The sequence below is a fragment of the Otolemur garnettii genome, unplaced genomic scaffold (assembly GCF_000181295.1).
Source record: "Otolemur garnettii isolate 467f Iridium unplaced genomic scaffold, OtoGar3 scaffold00045, whole genome shotgun sequence".
NCBI lineage: Eukaryota > Metazoa > Chordata > Mammalia > Primates > Galagidae > Otolemur > Otolemur garnettii.
In genome coordinates, this window is record NW_003852440.1 from 7,137,673 (window position 1) to 7,160,465 (window position 22,793).

Below are 22,793 nucleotides of genomic sequence, written 5' to 3' on the forward strand. Positions count from 1 at the left end.
CCACCAAGTGAGGGTCAGGACCCCTGCCAGAGACCCTCCACCAAGTGAGGGTCAGGACCCCTGCCAGAGACCCTCCACCAAGTGAGGGTCAGGACTCAGTACCTTAGATTAGTAATAACAACGACCGTAATTTCCCTTGGCATAGTATCTGCCGTATGTCAGGGCCTGTGCAAAGTACCTGACATACAGTGTCTTACTGAGTCCTCCCTGAAATACTAGTGTGGTGCTGGTGTTACCCTTTTATAGGGAAGGAGAGCGGGAGCTGAGAGGCAAAGGGACTCTGCTTTTCTCCTCCTTGTAGGTGCTACATGAACCCCTGATTGACGAGGACCCTGTGTTCATTGCCACATGCACAGAGCGGGAGCTGAGGAAGAGGAAGAAGCGGAAGTTCAGCCTCTGGGTCCGACAGTGTTCTTCCACCGGCTTCATCATCCAGGTGAGCCCCAGGCTGGGCCCAAGAGGGTCAGGGAAGGTAGTCAGGAGGCTTTGAGGTCATTTGGGAGCCAAGAACTTGTTCACTTACCCTTTTCACTGGGTGTTAAAGTCTACCCAGATGTTTTTTAGTGGAAACTGGAGCTAGGCCACTCCATGCTCCACTCCCCCACCCCGCCAGCCACCGCTTCCCAGGGCAGCAGGGTATTAGCCCTGGAGAGGCCCCTCTTATGACTGGTCATGCCCCTGCACATTCCTTCCCCACACTCCAGCCCACCTAGATGAGTGGCTCGTCAAGGATCAGGCCCTGGCCGTGTTAGCCAGAGGGATCACCCAAATGGTGGGTCATCAGTGGGCCATACTGTCTTGCTGGAAGCCGATCTTCAAGACTGTGGACCTGTGGCTTTGAAACTTAGGGACCAGAAGTCTTACCCCTCCCAGGCGTCTGCTCTGCCTTCTGGTTTCCAGGATACCTCCTTCCGGAGCCACTGATAGCCAGCCGTGACATTAGCTTTCGTCCAGGGCATGTGCCTGGATCATTGGCCCCTTGGGTCAGCATGGCAGACTGGGGCACATGTCTCAGAAGAGGTGTAACTGTTGTGCTCTGCCCCAGGAAAAGCATCAGATGTTGAGCTGTGGGGATCAGTAGGGTACACAAAAGGAGCCAGAGGGGAAGGGGAGACCAGACTGGGGAACCTGGGTGACATCTCTGCCTGGGCTGGTTTCTCTGCATGCTGCTCAGAGACAGGTACCTACTCTCATGTTACCCTGTGGTAACAGCTGCCCCTACTGGCAGCCCCAGGGCCCTTTCCACAGGGTTTTTGCACTTCCTTCTTTCCTCAAGCTGGAGAAGGATTCACAGTAAGAGGATCTCCTCCCATGTCCACTCCCAGCAAGGAGTGTATGTGCTCCAGGCCACCTCCCTGGCAAGCCCCCCCAGCCTGCACTGGGTCACCTCCCTGGCAGCCCCATTCTAGCCTCACCTGCATGGCGGAAGGCCTTCAGGTTGGGCTGGGGCCAGGATCTCCCCCTGAACCCTGGGACTCTGCTTATGCACAGGCTTTGGGGAGGAACCAGGGTGGATCTGCCCCAGAGCGGGGTTCACTCCCTCCCGCTGGACAGCCTGGGCCCCTATCCCCTTGCATTCTCTAGGGGCCTATGTCACTTCTTTGGTATCCTTTGCAGTGATAGGGTACAAATGTATCAGGTTTACTTTATGTAAACCTTACCCAGGAGACAGTCCTTCATTCCTTCAGTAAATAGTCATTAAGTCCTGTTACCTGAAAGCACTGTGCCAGGGTGTGCTTGGGTGTGCAGATGTGGCCCTGCCGTCCGGGAACTCTGCCTGAGTTGCTTTCTATAAACATTTGCCTGTGGGTTCTGGGTGCATCTGGCACTGTGTCCTTTCATTCCAGAGTTGGCAATGATCTGGAAATCATGTCCAGTATCGGGGTGGGGGGCATGAGCCTCTCTGTCTTTCCACACAGGTCCTTCCCCAATTTTATAAAATCTATAAAACCCTCACCTATAAAATAAGAAATTTCCCTTTTATTGCCAAAGCTCTGTGATTCTAGAGGGCTTTGCAGCAGTATGAAGGTTTGGTTTTAAAGACAGAACTAAAGCTGACAGCTCCTGATAGTCTAGCATCTAGCATCACCAGGGGCAGCTGAGAGGCACCAAGGGAAGGGAGCACTTTCCCTCCACTGACGGGGCTGTCTTCGCTTCCCCTTTCCCTCTCTTTGCTCCTGGGCACTGGCAGGGAAGGGACGTCTCTGTCTGTGAGGAGCCTAGAGACACCACAAGGCCTGGGGATAGTTGTCTTTTTAGTGTTGTGTCCCTTTTCATGGTTCTCTAGCTGCTAATCCTGGTTTGACAGCTTTTGAAAATCAGCAGCCTGGCAGGTGCAGCCATGGGGCAGAACAGTACCTTATAGTGTGAGGGCTTGCACACCTGCAGCTCTTCTGGCGTCACCATGAACTTGGGAGATGCAAGGCTAGGTGGCATTTACCATTTCTCATGTCAGGCGGCTTAAGCTCACAGAGGTTATCTGCAACCTAGCAAGACCCTATCTCACTTTTTTTTTTTTTTTTTAGACAGAGTCTTACTTTGTCACCCACCGTAGTGTGCTGTCACATCATAGCCCACAGCAACCTCAAACTCTTGGGCTTAAAGCAATTATCTTACCTCAGCCTCCCTGGTAGTTGGAACTACAGGCACCTGCCACAATACCAGCTAATTTTTAGAGATGGGGTCTTGCTCTTGCTCAGGCTAGTCTGCAACTTCTGAGCTCAAACAATCTACCCACCTCGGTCTCCCAGAGTGCTAGTCTCACAGGCGTGAGCCACTGTGTCTGGCCTCTGTTTCACTTTTTAAAAGTTTTTTTAAAATAATTTTCAAAAGAAGAACCCCAATGTATTTGAATATTTTTATAGATTTACTTCTCTAGCCATTTGGAGGGAAATGCTAGAGTCTGAACTCAATGCTTCTTGTCCATTGGGGTCCCCAAGCTGCTTCCTCTCTCCTCTGTCCCCTGAATGCATGAACAATCCCAGTTCTTACCACTACTTCTTGGGTGAAATTAGCCATTCCTACCCATTCCCTGGGTCTTGGTGTCCTTCTCTAAAAACTGAAGGGATGGGATTAGGTGCCCAGACAGGTCCTCCCTACTGTAAGAGTCTGCAGCTCTCTGTGAGTGTGGCATGGAAGGTGGGATACACAAGGGGGTTCTCGATTGCAGGCTGTCAGATTGTTGGGCTCTTCTAAATGACTCAACTCTGGAGAAGTGCAGTTGCTGACTAGCTGTGTTTATGGCTTTTGGCCATTCTCCCATGGGTCGTGGGTGGCAGCTTCTGCTCCACCTTCTGGCAGTGCTGAGATTGACTGTATGTTTTGCTTTGGTCCATGGGATGCAGTGGAGCATAAAGAGATTGGAAGAGTCACATGCATGGTTATCCTCCTTTGGGTCCTCTGTCTTGGCTGTGAGAAAATGGCCAGGTGACATCACCTCAGTTCTGAAAACCCATAAACTTAGTAAAAGTTTGAAGATGTTGTGGTTGGTTGATGCGCGCCCTGAAACAGCCAGGGACCTAGCAGTTACGATCTGCACAACTGTGCAGGTAACTTTCTTCCAGCTAGTTTCTGTTGTGGACAAAGATAATATCCTGAAGGGGCACTGGTGTGTTTCAGGAGAGCCCAAGGTCTTGCTGTGGCCTTGTAACTTCATCCTGCTGAGACTCTAAACTTTTGGGTGGCCCAACTGTGTTCTTATGAAGTTGGGTCAGAGTGAAAGTTAGCTCCACTTAGAAGATTCTAAATCAAGGGTTAAGTGAGGAAAGGAAATTCCACATTGCTCTATGGTCCCAGAAAATGTCAGTAGGAGAGCTGAGCAGGAGCTCAATACAGCCAGTTCATTTCATCTGATCCTTGGACATGGTGAATTTATTCCCATGAAGGAATCTGTATGAGAAGGAGGGAAACTGAAAGATGGACAAAGATAATGATGATTATGGTGTTTAGGGGAATTCTAATGTATAGCTGGTGTAGTGCCATATGCCTAGAATCTAGCTACTTGGGATGCTGAGGTGGAAGTATCACTTGAGCCCAGGAGCTTGAGACCAGCCTGGGCAACATGGTAAGACCCTGTCTCTCTTTTTGTAATGTAAAGAGTTTTAAGGACTCGAGTATACGAGGTCTAACAAAAGTTCTTGAACTCCTAGTTAAAGAGCTATTATGTACCTCCTTGCTGAATATCACTCTGATCACCTTTGAAGCTATGTACTGATGTCAGCACCTAGTCCACCCTTCAAAGCAATTTTGGAACTCTTTTTCTGGAGTGACCATCAGAGCTATCGTACAACACACAAAAACACACAATGCTAGTGAGCACTCAGCAAGACACAACCACGCTGATGGGAACACAGCTGTGTATATACATATATACAGCTAATATACCAAGGTTATGAAACCGTATTGAGTTGTTTGTACAGTGTTGCCAACAGAAGCACATGGTGGCCATTTCATGAAGTTAATTATCAGACCATGAGAGCTCTGATTCCAAAATTGCTTTGATGGGTAGACTAGGCATCTGGCATCAGTGCGTAACTTCCCAAGGGGGGTACTTTGAAGATGACTGTAGTGATAGCAAGGAGGAGTACTTTTTCTAGGATGAATTCACAAACTTAATTGTCAGACCTCATATTTCAGTATTTTTATAGGTTTAATGCTCCTGAATTCATGTGAAAGAAATCTTAGAATCAGATGAAAGTGTTAAAAATCTAGTGATTTAAGTAAGAGATTATAGGATGGTATGTGGTAGGGTGGAAGGGAGGAGGTAATTGTCACTCTGAAAATTGAGAGATTAATATCTTTCATTTCTGAGAATGCAAAAAGCAGGGAGTAAGACGTTCAGGGAGAAAGAAGCAATCAGATGAGAGCAGACACAGCTTGGGGGCTGCACAGTGAGTCAGGTGGTCCCACAGATGCCCTCTGGTCTGCACTGGCACCCCGCTCTGTCCTCACAGCCCTCTTCTGAGGTCCAGTCCTGAGGAATACAGCCTTGTTTTGGTTTTTGTGGTAGTAACACATGTGCCCTGAGATGTTCCATGTTAGCTGTTGCCAAGTACATGGTTCAGTGGCATTAAGTACATGTGCATTGCTGTGTACATCTCTGTCCATTTCCAGAGCTGTTCATTGTCTCTTAGCTGGGGGAGAGGACACTAACACCTGCACAGTGGGTGTCCCCAAAGGGAAGGCCCTTCTAGATGCACTGTCTGTGCTGAGGGGCTCAGGGGAGTACTGCCTCAGAGCCTGGGTCTAGTCCAAAGCTTGGTGCCATGGCTGCTCCAGAGCCCATCTCATTGCCCTGGGTCAGGATGGCTGGTCCCCAGCGGCTCCAAGTGTCATGCCTCTGAGGCTCCCTGGGAGGACAGACAAGTGGCAGAGACAGCACCTGTACTCCCCAGCCCTAGGCCCTGTGGTTGTCTGTCCACGTCTAGTAGGAGCAGTGCTCTGTGCCTGGCAGTGTTCTGGAGCTAGGGCTCTCTGGCAGGGGTACAGGGCTGACTGTGAGTGCCTGTTCTTTACACCCCGCCTCACCTAGTTTTCTTGATTTGCCTCCTTGACACCAGTAAGGCCTGTGGATGGGCCTCATCCGGTCAGTTGAAGCCTTCAGGGGAATGATTGACATCCCACCTCAGGGAGGGGCTGTTCAGCCAGCAGGTGGCCAGTCTCTACCCTGGGTCCTGCCCCAGCCTCCTGGCCTTCCTGCAAGGTTTACACTTGCCAGCCCCATGTCTTCCTTCCCCTACCGGGCCCCACCCCCATACATGTCATAGTATACATATATATATAAACACACCATTTCCGCTATATGTTGGGGGACACCTGAGCTCCTATTTGCCTTTTCGGTTGGGTTTGGGTCACTGCTGACCACCCAGGATTCATTGTTGCTTTTCTAGAGCCCAAGGTCTTCCTGTCCATTTATTTATTTATTTATTTATTTATTGTTAAGAATAGGAGTCTAAGACAGATCCCTATTTTCAAGGACTTTACAAAATAGATGAAAAGGTAAGCCCTGTGCAGATCAATATAGCTGTGCACTGCTTTGTTAACCAGACCTTCTTGGAGTTAGCCTTGCACTTGGCACCCAAGACCCAAAGGTAAATGGAGCCCACACTGCCTCTCTAGTAGGACAGATGAACACATTAAAAACATTCTTCAGCATGGCATGGCAGGTGTGATCCCAGAGGTGTGTGCACAGTGCGACTCAGGCCCCCAGAGCCTACACAGAAAGGTGTGTGGTGTACCAAGGGAAACAGCCACAAACAGTGCTCATCACCTGGCCTTTTGGGAAGTGTGTTGTTGGCCTCATGATATACATGGGAAAATCAAAGCACCCAGAGACCGAGTAATTCACCCCAAATTTAAAGACTGTAGGCAGTGAGCACAGGGCTGGCTCCCCACCCCACAGCCCTCTACTCTGCCTGTGTGATGCCCCAGGGCTCCACTGAGCCCTGCCATCCCCTGCTTGGGCATTGAATGCGTGGATACCTAGTAGAAAATGTTTCTATGGCTCTCCTGTGAAGTCTCTGCTCCGGGAGGTCAGGGCAACCCAAGTACTCCATCCACAGTGGGAGAACCAGTAGGTGGTGACAGCCCAGGTCTTCTCTTACACGCCCTGGCCCCGGTGTGCACCTTCTTAACCTGGTGCAGGGACCGAGGCTCCCTGACTCCTGGTCCTAACAACCACAGTAGAGGCAAGAGCAAGCAGGCAGGGAATCATTTGTGAAGGGGGTTCTGGAAATCTGGAGGCATGTCTGTCCCTGGGTATTCTTTGAGGCCACAACTAACATCTTTCTGACGTGTGGCTGCCATTATCAAACTAAATGCTTATGGAGCTCTCAGGAGAGTACAGATGCTTCTCAGCTCTCTGTGGGGCTGTGTCCCGGTAACCCACCAAAGTTGAGATGACCAAGTAGAAAATGCATTGACACAACTGGCCTACCAACCCCCGACGCGGCCCAACCGGCCCTGGCACCCGGCGCCCTCTCCTCAGTGCACAGTGGATCATGGTCCCCTGTGACACTGGGCTGCAGGGTGCAGGTTGTTCCTCCTCCTGACAGGCTGACTGGGAGCTGCCGTGCACTGCTCTGTAAGAGTATCACACCGCATGTTGCTAGCAAGAGTGAAAATCACACTTCAGAAACGTATGGTTTCTATTGAATGCATATCACTTTTACACCATCAAGTCAAGAAATTTTAAGTGAACCATTGGTAAGTCAGGGACTCTTGAGGCTTGTTTTGTGTCACAGATCTGCTGAGAACTGACCCCAACCACAACACACCCTCACACTATTTGCAGAGGGTGTGAGAGCGGAAACCAGCCAAGGTTCCACTTTTATGCCTGCACCTGCAGGCTCCCCTGTGAGCAGGGGAGGAGTAAAGGGAGAAACTCACTCAGAAGGGGAAACTTGGGGTGCTGGGGGAAGCCATGTGCTTGGGAGATGGCAGTTGCTTAGTCCAAGATGTCAAGGTTGCTCATCCCAGAAGCTTGTGGCCATTCTGTGGTTGAGCAGGAGGCTGTCTCTGGACAGTCTGCTGCTCAGGCTCCACAATGCCCAGGAGATGAGAAGGCAGTGGGGAAAACTGGCCAACAGATGAGTTAATGTTCTGTGACCTTTGGTGATTAATAGAGTCCTGAGATTCTTTGGGGGAGGAAAAAAATGTTAATTTTTAAAAATGTTCTAAAGAGTAGATTTCCATGGCACTCTACCAAGTGGAGCAAAATGAGATGCTGTCTCAAAAAAAAAAAAAAACAACTAAAAATTTAAATAAAAATGTTCCTTCGTCCTTTATAGTACATAAAGAAATAAATAAAAGGACAGATTTATCCTGTTTGATCGTGTTGGGTTAGGCACCTGCCTCCGCAGCATGAGACCAGAGTTCCCAGGCAGGGCTTTTGGCAGGTAGGTGAGCACCAGGAAGGAGCTGGCAGAGGAACAGAAGCCGGGAGGTGCCCAGAGGTGACCTGTCTTCTGAAGGTTGGGAAGCTGTTGTGTCATGGAGAGAGAGAACAATTCGCAGTGACAGCAAGCCTGCTCAGTACAGGAAGGGCAGCATGCTCTGGAGGTGGGTGGGGTTAGAAGCAAGAGCTTTCAAGATGGAAACTCACAAGCAAAAGGACTCCAGGACTCCTGCTTCCTGCATCCACGCACATCATGAAAAGTGTCCAGGCAGAGCCCCAGGACCATCTGTGATGGGTGCTCAGGGGGTCTATGTACCCCATGTTGCTAAACTAGCTGATGTGGAAGCCCTCCCCCCCCACCCCCCCCCGGCACATCTGTGGATCAGGGCAGCTGTGGACATACAGGAAGGAATGATCAGCATGGACCCTGCCATGTGCCAGGCTCCTGCTTCAGCCCTGCTTGTACTTTATTCACGTGTTCCTCACATAGCCTTCCGTGGCGGTGATGTCACTGTCTCGGCTTCCTGGTGAGGACACTGAGTCCCTGGCCTGGAGCCCCATATGTAGAGCCTGGGTAAGCCCATCCTCCTGACCACGTGTCTGCATCGTCTCCTGGAGGAGAGGACTTCTCCCAATTTAGGCGAAAGCCAAGCATCTCCTTCTCATCTAACTTGACTGTTGCTGGATCTAGCAGCAGTTGTCACTAATCCCCCCTCTTCTGAGACATATTTTTATGTAGAGGGAATTTAAGGGAGTTACACTAAAGTGGTTTTCCCCCCTTATTTGGCTTTTAGTCTTTTTCCACACCTTTAAGTGAAGGGAAGCCAAGCCTTGAGCAAAGATCACCAGCCGCTAATACATGGTGTCTGTGTCCCCACATACCAGGCGTCCTTAAACTACAGCCTGTGGGCCACATGTGGCCTGCCAAGGACATTTATCCGGCCTGCTGGGTGTTTTTGCCACCGTTGCCTGTCCTGCTTAGCAGCCGACTCATCTCAGGGTTGGCAGTCCGGCCCTGCAACTATCTGAGGGACAGTGAACTGGCCCCCTGTTTAAAAAGTTTGAGGGCCCCTGCCACATACGCTCTGTACTGACAGTGGAACAACCTGACCTCTTCATTCTGAGAGAGCAGTGGAGCCAGTGGTCAAAGCCTGTGCAGCTGGACAAGGTTTTCTCCAGTTCTCTGTTTAAGAATCAGAAGGAGGGCTTGGTGCCTATGGCTCAAGTGGCTAAAGCACCAGCCACATACACCTAAGGTGGCGGGTTCGAATCCCCAGCCCGGGGCCGCCAAACAACAATGATGGCTGCAACCAAAAAATAGCTGGACGTTGTGGCGGGCACCTGTGGTCCCAGCTACTTGGGAGGCTGAGGCAGGAGACTCCGTTGAGCCCACAAGTTGGAGGTTGCTGTGAGCTGTGATGCCACAGCACCCTACCCAGGGGGACAGCTTGAGGCCCTGTCTCAAAAAAAAAAAGTCAGGAGGGTACCCAGACTGCAGGAACAGTGCTGTAGGAGGAAGTGAGCTGATGGATCGTGATGACCTGTGTTCCCTCGGTTACATCAGCTTGGGAAGTGGGGGGAATGTTGAACTAGATCCAGCCTCTCAGAGTCTTGGGGCACATCAGAAGTAGGGGTGAGATAAATGCCATGAGTTGTCTGCATTTTCAGGGTATTACTGCTGTAATCTGTGTTTCCTGAGATGCCTTTTGTTGTAGTGCCAGTGTAATATTTGCAGCATTAGTAATAACATCCTGGGCCAGAGTTTAATACCTTGTATTAATAAACGTTTATCCCTATTCTCCTAGATCTATATACTTAAAAATTAAGAAGTCACAGGAGCAAGAAAAGATTTTTTAGGAAAAGTGAAAGGCTTGGCAACCAAAAGGTATTTTCCTGTTCTGAAGATACTTGTCAAACAAGCCCTTAACTCAGATGGAGGGTGTCCATAGCAAAGTCTGTGCACGCTGGACAGAGGGGCTGCTCTGGTACGAGGCCGCTTCTAGCGGGGCCTAGGGAGAGAGCTGGCTTTCTGAAAAGCAGACTGGCACTCAGTTACACATCCAAGTGCACAGCGTTCCCCTTTGCCTTGCATTTTGGGAGCCCTGGTGGAAAGCACAGTGTATGGGTGGTGGGTTTCCAGCAGTGCTGCCTTTTCTCTGGTTACTGACAGGATCTCTTTTTCTTTTCTTTCCTTTTTTTTTGGAGACAGGGTCTCACTTTGATGCCCTCAGTAGAGTGCTGTGCTGTCATAGCTCACAGCAACCTCAAACTCTTAGGCTCAAGCGATTTTCTTGCCTCAGCCTCCTAAGTAGCTGGGACTACAGGCACCTGCCACAACACCTGGCTATTTTGAGAGATAGGGTCTTGCTCTTTTTTAGGCTGGTCTCCAACCTGTGAGGTCAAGTGATCCACTTGCCTTGGCCTCCCAGAGTGCTAGGATTACAAGTGCGAGGCCTCTCGTCCAGCCTTCCTGACAGGATTCTTGCGGGTTGTCTGGAATCTGGACTCAGTCCTAGTATACCTTTAGGAGTGCAGCAATGGTGCATGGATAGGGAAGGACTCTTTGGGAGGGGACATCTGCCTAAGGGAAGCAAGATGCCATCTTAGACCAGCTGAAGTCACTCAGTCAAAGCAGACCAAGGATGGCAGGCACTGGACCTGGTGCCCATCAGACCCTGCAGCCCCTATTGGTCTGAGCCCTTTCTTGGCCGGATTTTGACTGCCCTGTTAAAAGTTGTCATTTTTTATATTATTCAAATGTAGGTTTGGTTTTATGTTCACTGAAAGCCCTCAGTATTTGCAGTAAGGAGCATCACAGATGTGGCACTCTCTCTAGACTCACGGTGCCACTTGTTGGCCACAGCATTCTTCACGGTTTCCCCATAAGGGCAGGAAGACCCTTGACTCAGTGCCTGTTCTCTCTTTTTTTTTGTTTTTTTTTTTTGTTTGAGACAGAGCCTCAAGCTGTCACCCTGGGTAGAGTGCTGTGGCATCACAGCAACCTCCAACTCCTGGGCTTAAGCAATTCTCCTGCCTCCACCTCCCAAGTAGCCGGGACTACAGGTGCCTGCCACAACGCCTGGCTTTTTTTTGGTTGCAGCTGTCATTGTTTGACAGGCCCGGGCTGGATTTGAACCCACCACCTCCGGTGTATGTGGCCGGTGCCTTAGCTGCTTGAGCCACAGGTGCCGAGCCAGTACCTGTTCTATTGTCCTGTGACATCCCCACTGAGTATCAGCTTCTCAGGAGGAGACTGGCCAGAGTCCGGGAAAATGCCAGTGTGGACACACAAGTCTAAGTGACTGCAGGACCATCCCCCAACGGGACCACCTGGTGCTTTCTCCCTGAGAGTCCCAAGTCCTCAGCTGCTTGTCATTGAGTTTAGGAGAGCTTGTTAGTCCCAGGAGAGCAGGAGGCTGCCCTTATCCCAAGAGCTGTCACCTTCAGGCATGTGCTGAGTACAGCACAGCTCACTTAGATCCTACAAATGCCATGAGCTCCTTTGGTGAAGTTCCATTTCCTTCTTTTATAATTAGGTTTAGTGTGTGTTTTTCTGATTAAATCGTATTCTGTGTGTAGCATTAAAAACAATATTTCATTGCAGCAATCATCTGATTTCTTTTCTGAATGTATTTATCTTTGTTCGTTCTTTACGAGGTTTTTGTTTCTAGTCTTTATCTTAAATATTGTTATTCAGTTTTAAGGCTTTTTAATTTTGTGAAGACAAAAAGTAGAAACCAAATAAACATATGTATATGTATAGAGAAAATTTAAAAAAACAATAAAATCCCAAAATATCTATAAATCCAATAAATACTTCATATACAGAATAGCCACTTGAGGAGATGTGGTCAGTGTATCTCTAAACACAGACATGCACCTTCAAACCATTTTATAATCTGGCTACTTCATTTTCCAGAACATTGTGAACATTTTCTATGTTATTAAGGGGTTTTTTACATGATAATTTTTTAAAGTATATGTGGTTCCTGCATACTCAGTTTTGACCAGTCTCCTCTTTAGGTCATTGCTAATCTTTTTGCTATTATGACAACCTCTGGGATGGATGTGATGTGATGTATGTAAGTCCTTTGGTACTTTTTTTTTTTTTTTTGAGACAGTCTCACTATGTTGCCCTCAGTAGAGTGCTATGGTATCACAGCTCACAGCAACCTCAAATTCTTGGGCTTAAGCAATTCTCTTGCCTCAGCCTCCCAAGTAGTTGGGACTACAGGCACCTGCCACAGCACCCAGCTATTTTTGGTTGCAATTGTCATTGTTTAGCAGGCCCGGGCTGGGTGTCTGTGGCCTACTCACTGAGCTATGGACGCTGAGCCCACATACTTATTTTTTATGAGAACACTTAAAATCTCTTTTGGCAATTTTCAAGAATATAGGACATGCTTTCTCCCTGTCCCCCAGGTTTTAAAACTTTATGTGTATTTTTTTTTTTTTTTTTGAGACAGAGTCTCACTATATCGCCCTGGGTAGAGTGCTGTGGCATCACAGCTCACAGCAACCTCCAACTCTTGGGCGTAAGTGATTCTTTTGCCTCAGCCTCCAAGTAGCTGGGACTACAGGTGCCTGCCACAACACCTGGGTGATAGTTGTCTTTGTTATTTGGCAGGCTCGGGATGGATTTGAATGCATCAGCTCTGGTGCATGTGGCTGGCGCCCTGGCTGCTGAGCTACAGGCGCCGAGCCCTTATGTGCATATTTTAATAGTTAAAATCATAGGAACAAAAGAAATTGGCACTGTGATTAAACTGCATTTCACAACCTGTAGGAAACCTTGGGCCAGCAAGGTTTCACCCAGGATTTCCCGTCATCCCTCCATCTTCCTGTACCAACCTGGCCTTCGCTGTCAGCGGTTCTGGGTACTTTGCTGTGAAAGGGGAAGCACAGCCATTTAAACTTGACCAAACTTCTTGGATCTTAAAAGTTAAACTGCTAAGAGAAGTGAAGTAAGAAGACAGTGTGGGAGGTAGATAGGCTGGCGTCTCAGCGGGACACCCCTCCTCAATCCTGGGGTACCCAGGGGAGAACACACAGACATGCAGTCCCTGGGGTTCATCAAAACCACAGAAGATGAAAAGAGCCCAGAGAACAGAACGGACTACCCCACTGTCCCGGTGCCCCATGAGTATCAACAGGTGGGAGGGGTTAAGCTCTTTAAACTTCTGATCTATAGTTAGCTTAGGAAACCTGCCCGGCTTCCCCTGCTCCCCCCTTGGGTAGAACTAGTTTTTCCCTACCCCTTTCTAAATAAGCCATCAGCTGTCTCTTAGCAACTCTGTACCTCTTACCCCATCTCTGTGCAGTCTTCCTGGGGACTTGGGATTCCGTATCTTTCGGCAATTTTGCCCATGTACCTTTCAATAAAAGCCTTCTGAAGAGGCCAGAGAGGAGTTGCATTTTCTCAGTCTTACCGCTTGGCTGTAGATAATATAAGCCTTCTCTAGGCGTTCTCAGACTTTATGTTTTTAACTGGTGTATCCTTAGCGTCGTTTCCCAGTTGGCTTTCAAACCAGGTTGGGGTTTGGTGCAACAATCTCTGACTATTGGCGCCCGGTGTGGAGCTCAGCTTTGTTTTCCAGTCAACTTCAAACCAGGTTAGTTTCATGTGACCCACAGCAAGGCAGAGCCTGTGGAATGCACAGTGCATGTGGCAGCGTCCGCCTCCTTCCAGCTCGCCGACTTACTTCTGTTCCTTCGCTTCCTTGGAAGGCAGTGGATTTTTCTCTTGTGTTTCTGTCATCTTCAATTTTGACTTAATCCAATTTCTGGATCTCCACTGTATTGGCTTTGTCAGATATGGTTGCAGGGGAAGCCAGCATCTGGAGGGTTTGGCATCCCCTAGATCTCCCAGGCAGCTTCCCAGGGGGGCCACAGGCTCAGCATTTAGGCTGCTGTGACAGAGATGTGGATGCTGAGGGACAGTTGTGGGGCAGGGGACCCAAGGGTGAGAGGCCAGAGGCAGGGCCCTGGGGCTCACCTGAGCAAACTGGCTCTGATCTGCACAGCGCCCCCACTGAGTCCAGACACTGAAATTATTAACTGTAGTCACCACAGTGTGCAGCAGACCACTTGGACTTACTTATCCTCTATTGAAATTTTGTGTCCTTTAACCAACATCTTTCCCAAGCTACCTCCACCCCCAGACTCTGGTAAACACCATTCTGTTCTCTACTTCTAAGAGTTCAATGTTTTAAATTCCATGTGGAAATGAGATTAATATTGCAACATTGGTCTCACTGGTCTGGGCCTGGCTTATGTCACTTAGCTTAATGGCCTCCAGGTTTGTCCCTGTTGTTGCAATGGCAGGCTTTCCTCCCTGTGTGTCTCCATGTCCACAGTGTGCCCTTGTTCACACGCCCTGTGCTTTCTTTGTCCACTCCTTCACTGATGGATGCTCAGGCCGCCCCTGCGTCTTGGCTGTTGTGAATGATGTTACAGTGAACATGGGAGCGTGGACACTTCTTCACACACCAGTTTCATTTCCTTTGGATCATACCCAGGAGGGGTATTGCCATACCCTACAGTGGGTCTATTTTTACTTATTTTTTTTTTTTTTTAGGAACTTCTATACTGTTTTCCAGTTACGTTACTTTCAGGCTTTTGATTCATATAAATTTCCATACGGAACTATCCGGTGTGTTTATACCAAATTAAGTTGTGTTCCCAGCTCCTCACCAACAGTGAATGACAAGCAGGGAAGTTGTTCACACAGTCTGTGTGGAAGTATGTTGAATTCAGGGAACAAAAATGATGTCCTCTGCACTCTGCAGGCTTTAGTAAGAGGGGACACTGCTCCAGCTGTCACCTGTGCGCTTGGAGGTTTCCAGATGCACAGAGCACCCACGGGGAAGCGGAGTGGCCCAGCTCAAGGCAGACAAAACTCTATCAGACTCACAGGGCCCCTGCCCCCAGCACGCACATGCCTGGCAGTTTACTCAACCACAGATGCAAGTGTTTGTGAAGGGATTTTCGTTTTACAAATGTGTTATGATCCTAAATCAGTTAAAGTGAAATTATCCTATGTAGGCCCAACCCAAAGAACCAGGCTCTTCCTGACAGAAAAGCTATTGCAAGCACAAGAGAGATTCAGAGAAGGGCCTCCACTGCTGGCTTCGAAGATGGAAGGGGTAGTGCGGCATGGGCTTTGGGGAACCTCCAGGAGCTCTCCCCAGCTGACAGCCAGCAGAAATGCCAGGACCTCAGTCATACAACCATCACAAAAGCCTGAATGAGCCTGGAAGGGAATCCCAAGTACTATGTGCAAACACACCAGCCAGCACTTGGATTCCAGCCATGTATTATGCCCTCCAGAGGTGGACTGCCCTAGAATTAGCCAGGTGTGTCCTGCTCCAACAGGCAGCCTGCAGAGCTGTGAGCTAGTAAGTGGGTATTGTTTAAGCAACAAAGTTTGTCATAATTTTCTATGCAGCAACTTTAAAAAGTGTTTTCAAATTTGAATGCAGATGTGCCTGTGGAGCCATCAGACAACGTAGCACACACAGTCGTGTGTGTTAACATGGAAATTCTCTGCGGCAGGCCAGGATCCCAGCAGCTTCCTGACCAGCCGTGATGTGCATTGACTTAGTCATGTAGCACGAAGTCTGAGTTGTGTTTTGTTTATTTATCTAAAGGTATTCTTGCTAAGTCATGTTTCTTGCAACCTGTATTAAGTTTCATGAATTTTTTGAACATGGTTGCATGATTTTACGTTTAATCCTACTTAATTTTCCACATCTTGGGCAGAGTGTGCCATCTATCAGGGATGGAGGCCTTTGGAAACCGTGTGGAGGTGTCATCAAGTTTGGCCCTCAGAGTTTCCAACAACACACTCCCCACTCCCTGGAAGAGCCCTGGGTTTGAATGGAGGATTCCCCTTGGAATGACACAAGGGACAGAACTAATGGTCCCTGGGGAGGGTTCCAGGACACATAGTTTCCAGCACGCTTCTGATGAGAGCACAGGTAGGACATCTGGGGGAGAGCAGGGTGTAAGTTGGAGCTGACCTGTGATTCAGAACACTGAGTGGTGGCCACAGCGGTCAGGTTTTGTCAAGGGAGACAAGTGGGTGCAGAGAGGAAGTCCTCACTCGGCAGAACCTCGCGTGACCTGTGGCAGAGGCACATCTCATTGTTTTGACCTCCATCAAGATCTCTCTCCTGGGCACTGAGGGAATGTTGGGGAAACAGCCTGTGACTCACACTAAGCATTGAAGATCTGCCATGCTCCCTCCACAGCATCGGCGCCACCGTGCTGTCACCTGACAGGCCACCAGAGGCAGGTTCCCCCGAGGTCCTCAGGCGTGTGTTTGGGCTGGGGTCTACCCTCCAGAGGTGGGCTGCTCTAGAATTAGACCTCCACTCACTGCCTCTCATCAGCCTCAAGAATATCAGTCACCCATGTTTGGGGTGACTGAACAAGTCTCCCAAGGTCATTTGACTGAGGACAGATACACAAGAGGATGAACTGGGCCCTCCATGTGGGCTGCCTCAGGGTTTCCCAGTGGGGCACCGCGGCCGGTGCATGGAGATGGAGTGGCTCTCTCACAGCCGTTCTGTGCCCCCGCCACAGTTGACAGTCCCCTTGCCATCCTCCAAGGGTCACTGTGTTCCTCCCATGCAGGGACAGGCCCAGGTGAGCACTATTCGCAGCCAGGAACAGTCTGTGAGAACAGGTGTTGTCCATAAAGGAGGACAGCAGTTTATACCCAAGTGTTTAATTCCTCGTGGCTATTGCTGTCGAGAGCACTGTGCACGGCCTGCGTCCATTCTCTTCCTGTGTACCCCTTTAATGTTCGTGGAAGCAGCACGAAACATAGAGCTTGAAAATTGCTTATTTTTCATAAGTCCACAGAGAATAGTGAAAAAACAACCAAATGTCTTGCTAAGCCCAGTACACCCTGGGCCCACAGGTGGGTTTCTAACCCTCCTCTTAGACATGAATGAATTATACCTCTTCCCCCTGCCTGGTGGGGGTTACTATAAAGAACAAACAAAACCATCCTTGTGAACACACTTAGTAAATTTAAAAGCTGTGTTCAAACAGAAAGTACACAGATGAGTGTATTCCTAACAGAAGAGCTGGGCTTTGATTTTATTTATGGTAAATTAAAATCCCTGCCGTGTTTCAGAACTGAAGTATGTTTGTACCAACCTGGACCTGGACTGTGGGCTTGCTACTTGTACCCACTTGTCCTCCTTCACCTTGAGCTCTCCAGACTGAAGCATCTGGGGCTGAGTCATCAGCTGCCCGAGATGCAGGGTGGCCTTTGGGGTGACCTCAGCCCTCTGTGAGTTGAGGCTCCTTGCCTAGTGACAGAGGCCCACGCTTCCCAAACTTCTAGGCTCCTGACCTATGTGTGTTTCTGTTAAAAGATTTATGTCCATCTGAAGGAAGGTGGGGGCCCGGACGGCCTGGATGCACTGAAGAACAAGCCGCAACTCCATGGCACAGTGGCCAGGAGCCTGTGCCGGAATGCAGTAGGCAAGAACTACATTGTCTTCACCGGGCCCAGCATCACCAGCCTGACGCTGTTTGAAGAGTTTGAGAAGCAAGGTGTGTTGTGTGGGGGATCCAGTGGGACATGGCCCCCACCTCCCCTGGGGAAGTGGTGGGAGAGGTCAGGGTGAGCTGCAGGTGTGTGGTGGCTGGCATAGGCCCCTGCATGCTGCGCAGGGAGGCCCTCACTCAAGGGAACAGAGGATCTCAGCTACCCTGGGTGCCTGGACCCTTGCTGGCAGCGCATATCTCTATGAACCCTGGTGTGTGAGTCCTGGGTTCATAGTCTGGATGATGTGTTGGCACAGGGCCCAGTCTTCAGGACCTTTCTTTGTGTGTCCTTTGTTAAACCTGTGACAAAAGCCTGCGTTTTCTAGTCTCAGCTCCTAGTAAGGGTCTAGAACATCTGCTGAGCTCACCTGCTGTCTTTGATATGGTCCCTGCCGGTGGACAGACAAGGACTACATGAAGGCAGGGAAGAATCTAGGAGGCCCCAGAAAGGTCCTGGGTCCCTTGGAGCTAAGATGCTCAGTTTGTTCATTGCAGAGAGGGAGTTCATTCATTGCATTCCAGGCCAGGGAGACCAGTGGCAAGCTGTGTGACTTCTGTCTGTCCCACATTAGGGTTTTGTGTCCAGTCCACTCAGCAGAATCACCATAAGCCCGCCTGTCTACAGCAGCCAATAGAGCTGCAGACCTGACATCTGGCCTTAAAACTACATCCTGTTAGAGCAGGGACCCATCCTGGGTCCTCAACTGCCAGAGAGGAAGCAGCAGGAGACTGGGCTTCTCACTGGCTTGAGCTGCATCTTACCCACCTACAAACTGGTGCCCAACAGGGTCAATGGTTACTTGTTGAAAGAATCAAGAGTAGAGGGATCAGACTCTGTGAAGAGGAGCCATGGAAGTAAAGTTAGAGAAGGCTGCCCGCAAGCACATTAACCAGTCACTTTGGATGAACACTGAGTTCTCCATGTTCAAGTACAGGTGAGAACCAGGCTGTTGTTCTTTCCTGTCTGGATGCAGTGTGCATGGCACCATAGCCTCAATAACACTCACGTATGGGGCCTGCTCCCTGCCCCACGCCAACAGAATTGGGTGGTATACTCAATGCCAGCTCACACAAGGTCTAACAGTCAAGTTCACCTAGAAATCCTAGAAAAAGTGCTACATACCTCGCTGTTGAATATCACTACAGTCACCCTGGGAAGTTATACACTGACACCAACACCTAGTCTACCCTTCAAAGCAATTTTGAAACTATTTTCTGGAATGGCCATCAGAACTGTTGTCATATTACCCTTAATGTCTTCAGTGCCATCCAAATGTCTTCCTTTCAGTATTTATCTTTGGGTAAAGAAAAAAAGTTATTGGGGGCCAGATAAGGTAAGTAGGGAGGGTGTTCCAATAATGTTATTTTTTTACTGGCTAAAAATTCCCCACCAGATAGAAACATGTAAGCTGGTGCATTGTTACGATGCACGAGCCAGGAGATGGTGAAAAGTTCAGGTTGTTTTTGTCTAACTTTTTTGCATAGCCTTTTCAGGACTTCTAAATAGTTTGGTTAACAGTTTGTCGAGTTAGTAAAAATGAGCAATCACTTTGATGCCAAAAAATGTTAGCAGCATAGTTTTGACTTTTGATTTGTACTGACAGAACTTTCTGGGTTGTGGAGGATTGGCTGACTTGCATTTGCATTTGGACACTTTGTTTCAGGGTCATATTGCTGTTTGGGGCCATGTTTCATCACCAGTAGTAATGAGGCCCAAAACGGCATCTTGCCTCTCCTAAAGGTCTTGGCAGACTTGGACTCTCCTTTGCTTTTGTTCATTGGTGAACTCCGTTGGGACTGTTCCTGCACATGCCTTCTCCTGTTCAGATTTTCCTGTTCCTCCATCCATGTTTACTTGGTCTGCTATGCTTCTCACAGTCAGCCAAAGATTTTGATGCACAATTGATGAATTTTTTACAGTGTTTTTCATTACTGACCACCCTGATGTCTCTTCATCAGTGACTCATTCTCTCCTATTAGAAAAAAATGTTTAATGCATCTGTACACTGCCATTTTCTTCATGGCATTATAAACTTGGACTAACATGTCCCTGATTTCACCTTCACTCTTCTCAAGTTTAACAAGAAATTTAATATTTGTTCGTTGCTCTGATTTAAGCTCTGACATTTTCACAACAACACACAAAACATAAACATAGCAATGAATGCCACTCAGCAAGACACCACCACGTCTGCATGACCCCAGCTGCAAGACACTGGTATACCAAGGTTATGCAACTTACTGAGTTGTACAGTGCTGCTAATGTAAGCTGGTGGTGGCAAGTTCACAAACTTATTTTTCAGACCTGGGGGATTCTAGTGGGATTCTAGAGGTCGAGGAAAGACATGATGGTGAGAATTGGGTTGTCCCGTCCAGGGCACACAGAGAATATTTTGTAAAATAAAAGCCCAAAGAGACATTGATTGAATAATCTCTATTTTCATGTAGGGACAAATCCATGAAACCCTGAGGCAGCTGGATGCTCTTCTTCCCTCTTGTGAAAATGTGACAGGTAGAGCAGACCAGGTGGTTTTAATCACCCTCATCCTTGTTCATGTGTTCCTCCTGGGTGTTCTAAAATATAGATTCTTCTTTGTGAATATTGAGAGCTGAGAGGGAGCTACCAGCAGCAGGGAGCCCTCTTGTCAGTAGTGGGCCTGAGCATCCCTGCTGCTGCACACAAGGATAAGGGGCGTGGAGCAGAGGGACTCTGGAGGGGAAGGAACACTTCCAGCTGTCCTTCCAGTGCAGGGCAGAGGTGCAATGATAAGGAGTGCATGGGTATGGTGTGTGGAGTGTGTTCAGCTGACCAATGGCACTGTGTCCTCCTCAGTGAGCGGAGGAGCCTGTCCCCAGGGTCTCACGCTTCCTCCAAGCCGTCAGTCTGCCTGCTGTCCCAGTAGCCTGTGGCAACCCACATAGTGGACATCTAGGGTGGAATTAGACTGAGTCCCAGCTGGGTATTTTTCCTGGCTCTGAGAGGCCAGGGACCCTCCAGGATTTCACAGAAGGAACACGTGGCTTAGCCAATGGTGCCTGATGATTTTTTCTGTTTGCATTTGACTCAGCTTTCTGTGGAGATGGGGTTCCTTCGGACATAGCTACCCAGGGACTTTGTGGACTGGCCAGGCTGGCCAAGTCTTGGCGAGACTGTCAGGATGACAACCTGGTGAGGTCTGGACATCAGGCAGACCTGGCCTTTGTGCCAGTTTTCCCTTCCCAGCTGTGCATCTGGGAGGACCTCCTACTCTGTGCATATCATAACCTACTGAGTGTAGAAGCTTCTGGAAGGGGATGGGATGACAGGTGTTGGACACCTGGGGAGTGCTCTGACAGAGCTGCTGCTGCTTGCTTTCCACACAGCCTTGCATGTAGTCTTAATATGCTATAAGTTTATAAAAGAATCTGGGGAGCTCATCACCAGGGAAGACAGCAGAGCGGGGAAAGACCTCATGTGAGCAGTCTCCTGGAGCAGAGGGGCATCTAGAGGGCTTGTCTCCTCAGCATCAGCCTCAGAACGGGCAGTTGGTCCTTTCCTCAGGGAGGCACAGGGCAGGAGTGCCTCCAGCATCTCCAATGATGATGTGTGTGATTCTTTGTCTCTCTGCCCACCAGGGATTTACTGCTGTGGCCTGCTCAGCTCCAGGAAGAGCGACTGCACAGGCCTCCCACTGTCCATGCTGACCAACCCAGCCATGCCCCCGGCCCGGGGCCAGTACCAAATCAAGATGAAGGGGAACATGTCCCTGATCTGCTGGTACAACAAGGGGCACTTCCGCTTCCTTACCAACGCCTACTCCCCCATGCAGCAAGGTGCGTGCAGGCGGGCTGGACCAAGATGTGATGTGGGGGTGGGAGTCTGTTGTGGACTGTGCTGCCCTGGGTCAGGCGGTGCTGTCGGCTTCTGGGTTTGTGGCAATAACAAGACGAGTCGTAAGCTTCCCAGTCTGACAGCTGTCAAGCCTGCAGGTGACTAACCAGTTCTGTAGGCCTCCAGGTTGTACACAGGCTGGAGCCTCAGGTGAGCACCTCAGGTGAGCACAGGCCTGGGTGAAGCTGGCACAAGGCAAGAAACTGCCCAGAGGAAGGTGAGGTTCACAGCTGCCCCTTTGCACTGGAAATCCTCACATCTTAGAGTTCTTTTCCTTTTTTAATGAAGAGAGACAGTTCCTTTCTTGAGTCTCAAGCTGTCACCCTAGGTAGAGTTCTGTGGCATCACAGCTCACAGCAACCTCCAACTCCTAGGCTTAAGTGATTCTCTTGCCTCAGCCTCCCAAGTGGCGGGGACTATAGGCACCCACCACAACACCCAGCTATTTTTTTGGTTGCAGTTGTCATTGTTGTTTGGCGGCCCAGGCTGGATTTGAACCCACCAGCTCTGGTGTGTGTGGCTGGCGCCTTAGCCGCTTGAACCACAGGCACTGAGCCATCCCTTCTTAGTGTTCTTTAAGAATGTGACTTTTTAAAACTAATATTCCCACCTTTTAGTTATGCCAAAATCTCTTTACCTACTACCCTATTAATGATCCGTTTCTTCATGACATGAGTGATAACATATCAGATATCTTTATAGGTCAGTCTTTGGTACACCTTTGATTATTTCCTCAAGATGAAAAAAGTCTAAAAATAGAAGTACTGGGTCAAAGAGCAGGACTGTTTTTAAGGTCTGTAGGCGTTGCCACCGCTGTGTTTCGATGCCGTTGCGGTGGGTGGCCAGGGGTCCAGTGCTCTGCAGCTTTAGCAACACTGTATATTTTTTCTTTTTTACAGTTGTCACTCTGACAGGGAGAAAGGCTCCAAAATTTTAAAATATAAGCTGTTAGCAAATCTCTGTGTGTACCACTGGTTTCACACGGTCACTTCATGCGCTTTCCAGCAGTCCTGCTGAAGTGCTTGTCTTTTTCTCATGAATTTGAAAGCAAATTTTCTACCTATATCAATTTTTTTCCCTATATTTCTTTTTCCTTTCTTTTTTTTCTTAATTGAATAGTAACTGTGTACATTAATGCACTTCTAGGGTACAGTATGGGGTTTTCACAAACAATCTAAAACACTTTCATCAAACTGGTTAACATAGCCTTCACGTAATTTTCTTAGTTCTTGTGTTAAAATGTTCATATTCTACTCATAAAAAGATTCACTTGTACCCTTGTAAAATGAACCACAGAAGTGAACCCTCAAATCCCCCTCCCTCCACACATTCCCCTCTCCCTCACCCTTCCCCGTATCCTTAGGTTGTTATTAGGTTATAGCTTTCATATAAAAGGTATAAATTAGTTTCATAATAGGGTGTGTACATTGGATACTTTTTCCTCCATTCTTGTGATACTTTGCT

General features: G+C 48.8%; 1 protein-coding gene across 1 annotated transcript in view; it reads left to right on the forward strand.

Annotated features, from left to right (window-relative positions):
• PGBD5 (piggyBac transposable element derived 5) overlaps positions 1 to 22,793 on the forward strand; it is a 91,068-nt gene that overhangs the window by 56,211 nt on the left and 12,064 nt on the right. Inside the window, exons 5-7 of the mRNA XM_012805877.1 lie at positions 302 to 436; positions 17,284 to 17,464; positions 21,074 to 21,271. Of these exons, the coding sequence (XP_012661331.1) occupies positions 302 to 436; positions 17,284 to 17,464; positions 21,074 to 21,271 (514 nt within the window). The remainder of the gene's footprint in view (positions 1 to 301; positions 437 to 17,283; positions 17,465 to 21,073; positions 21,272 to 22,793) is intronic.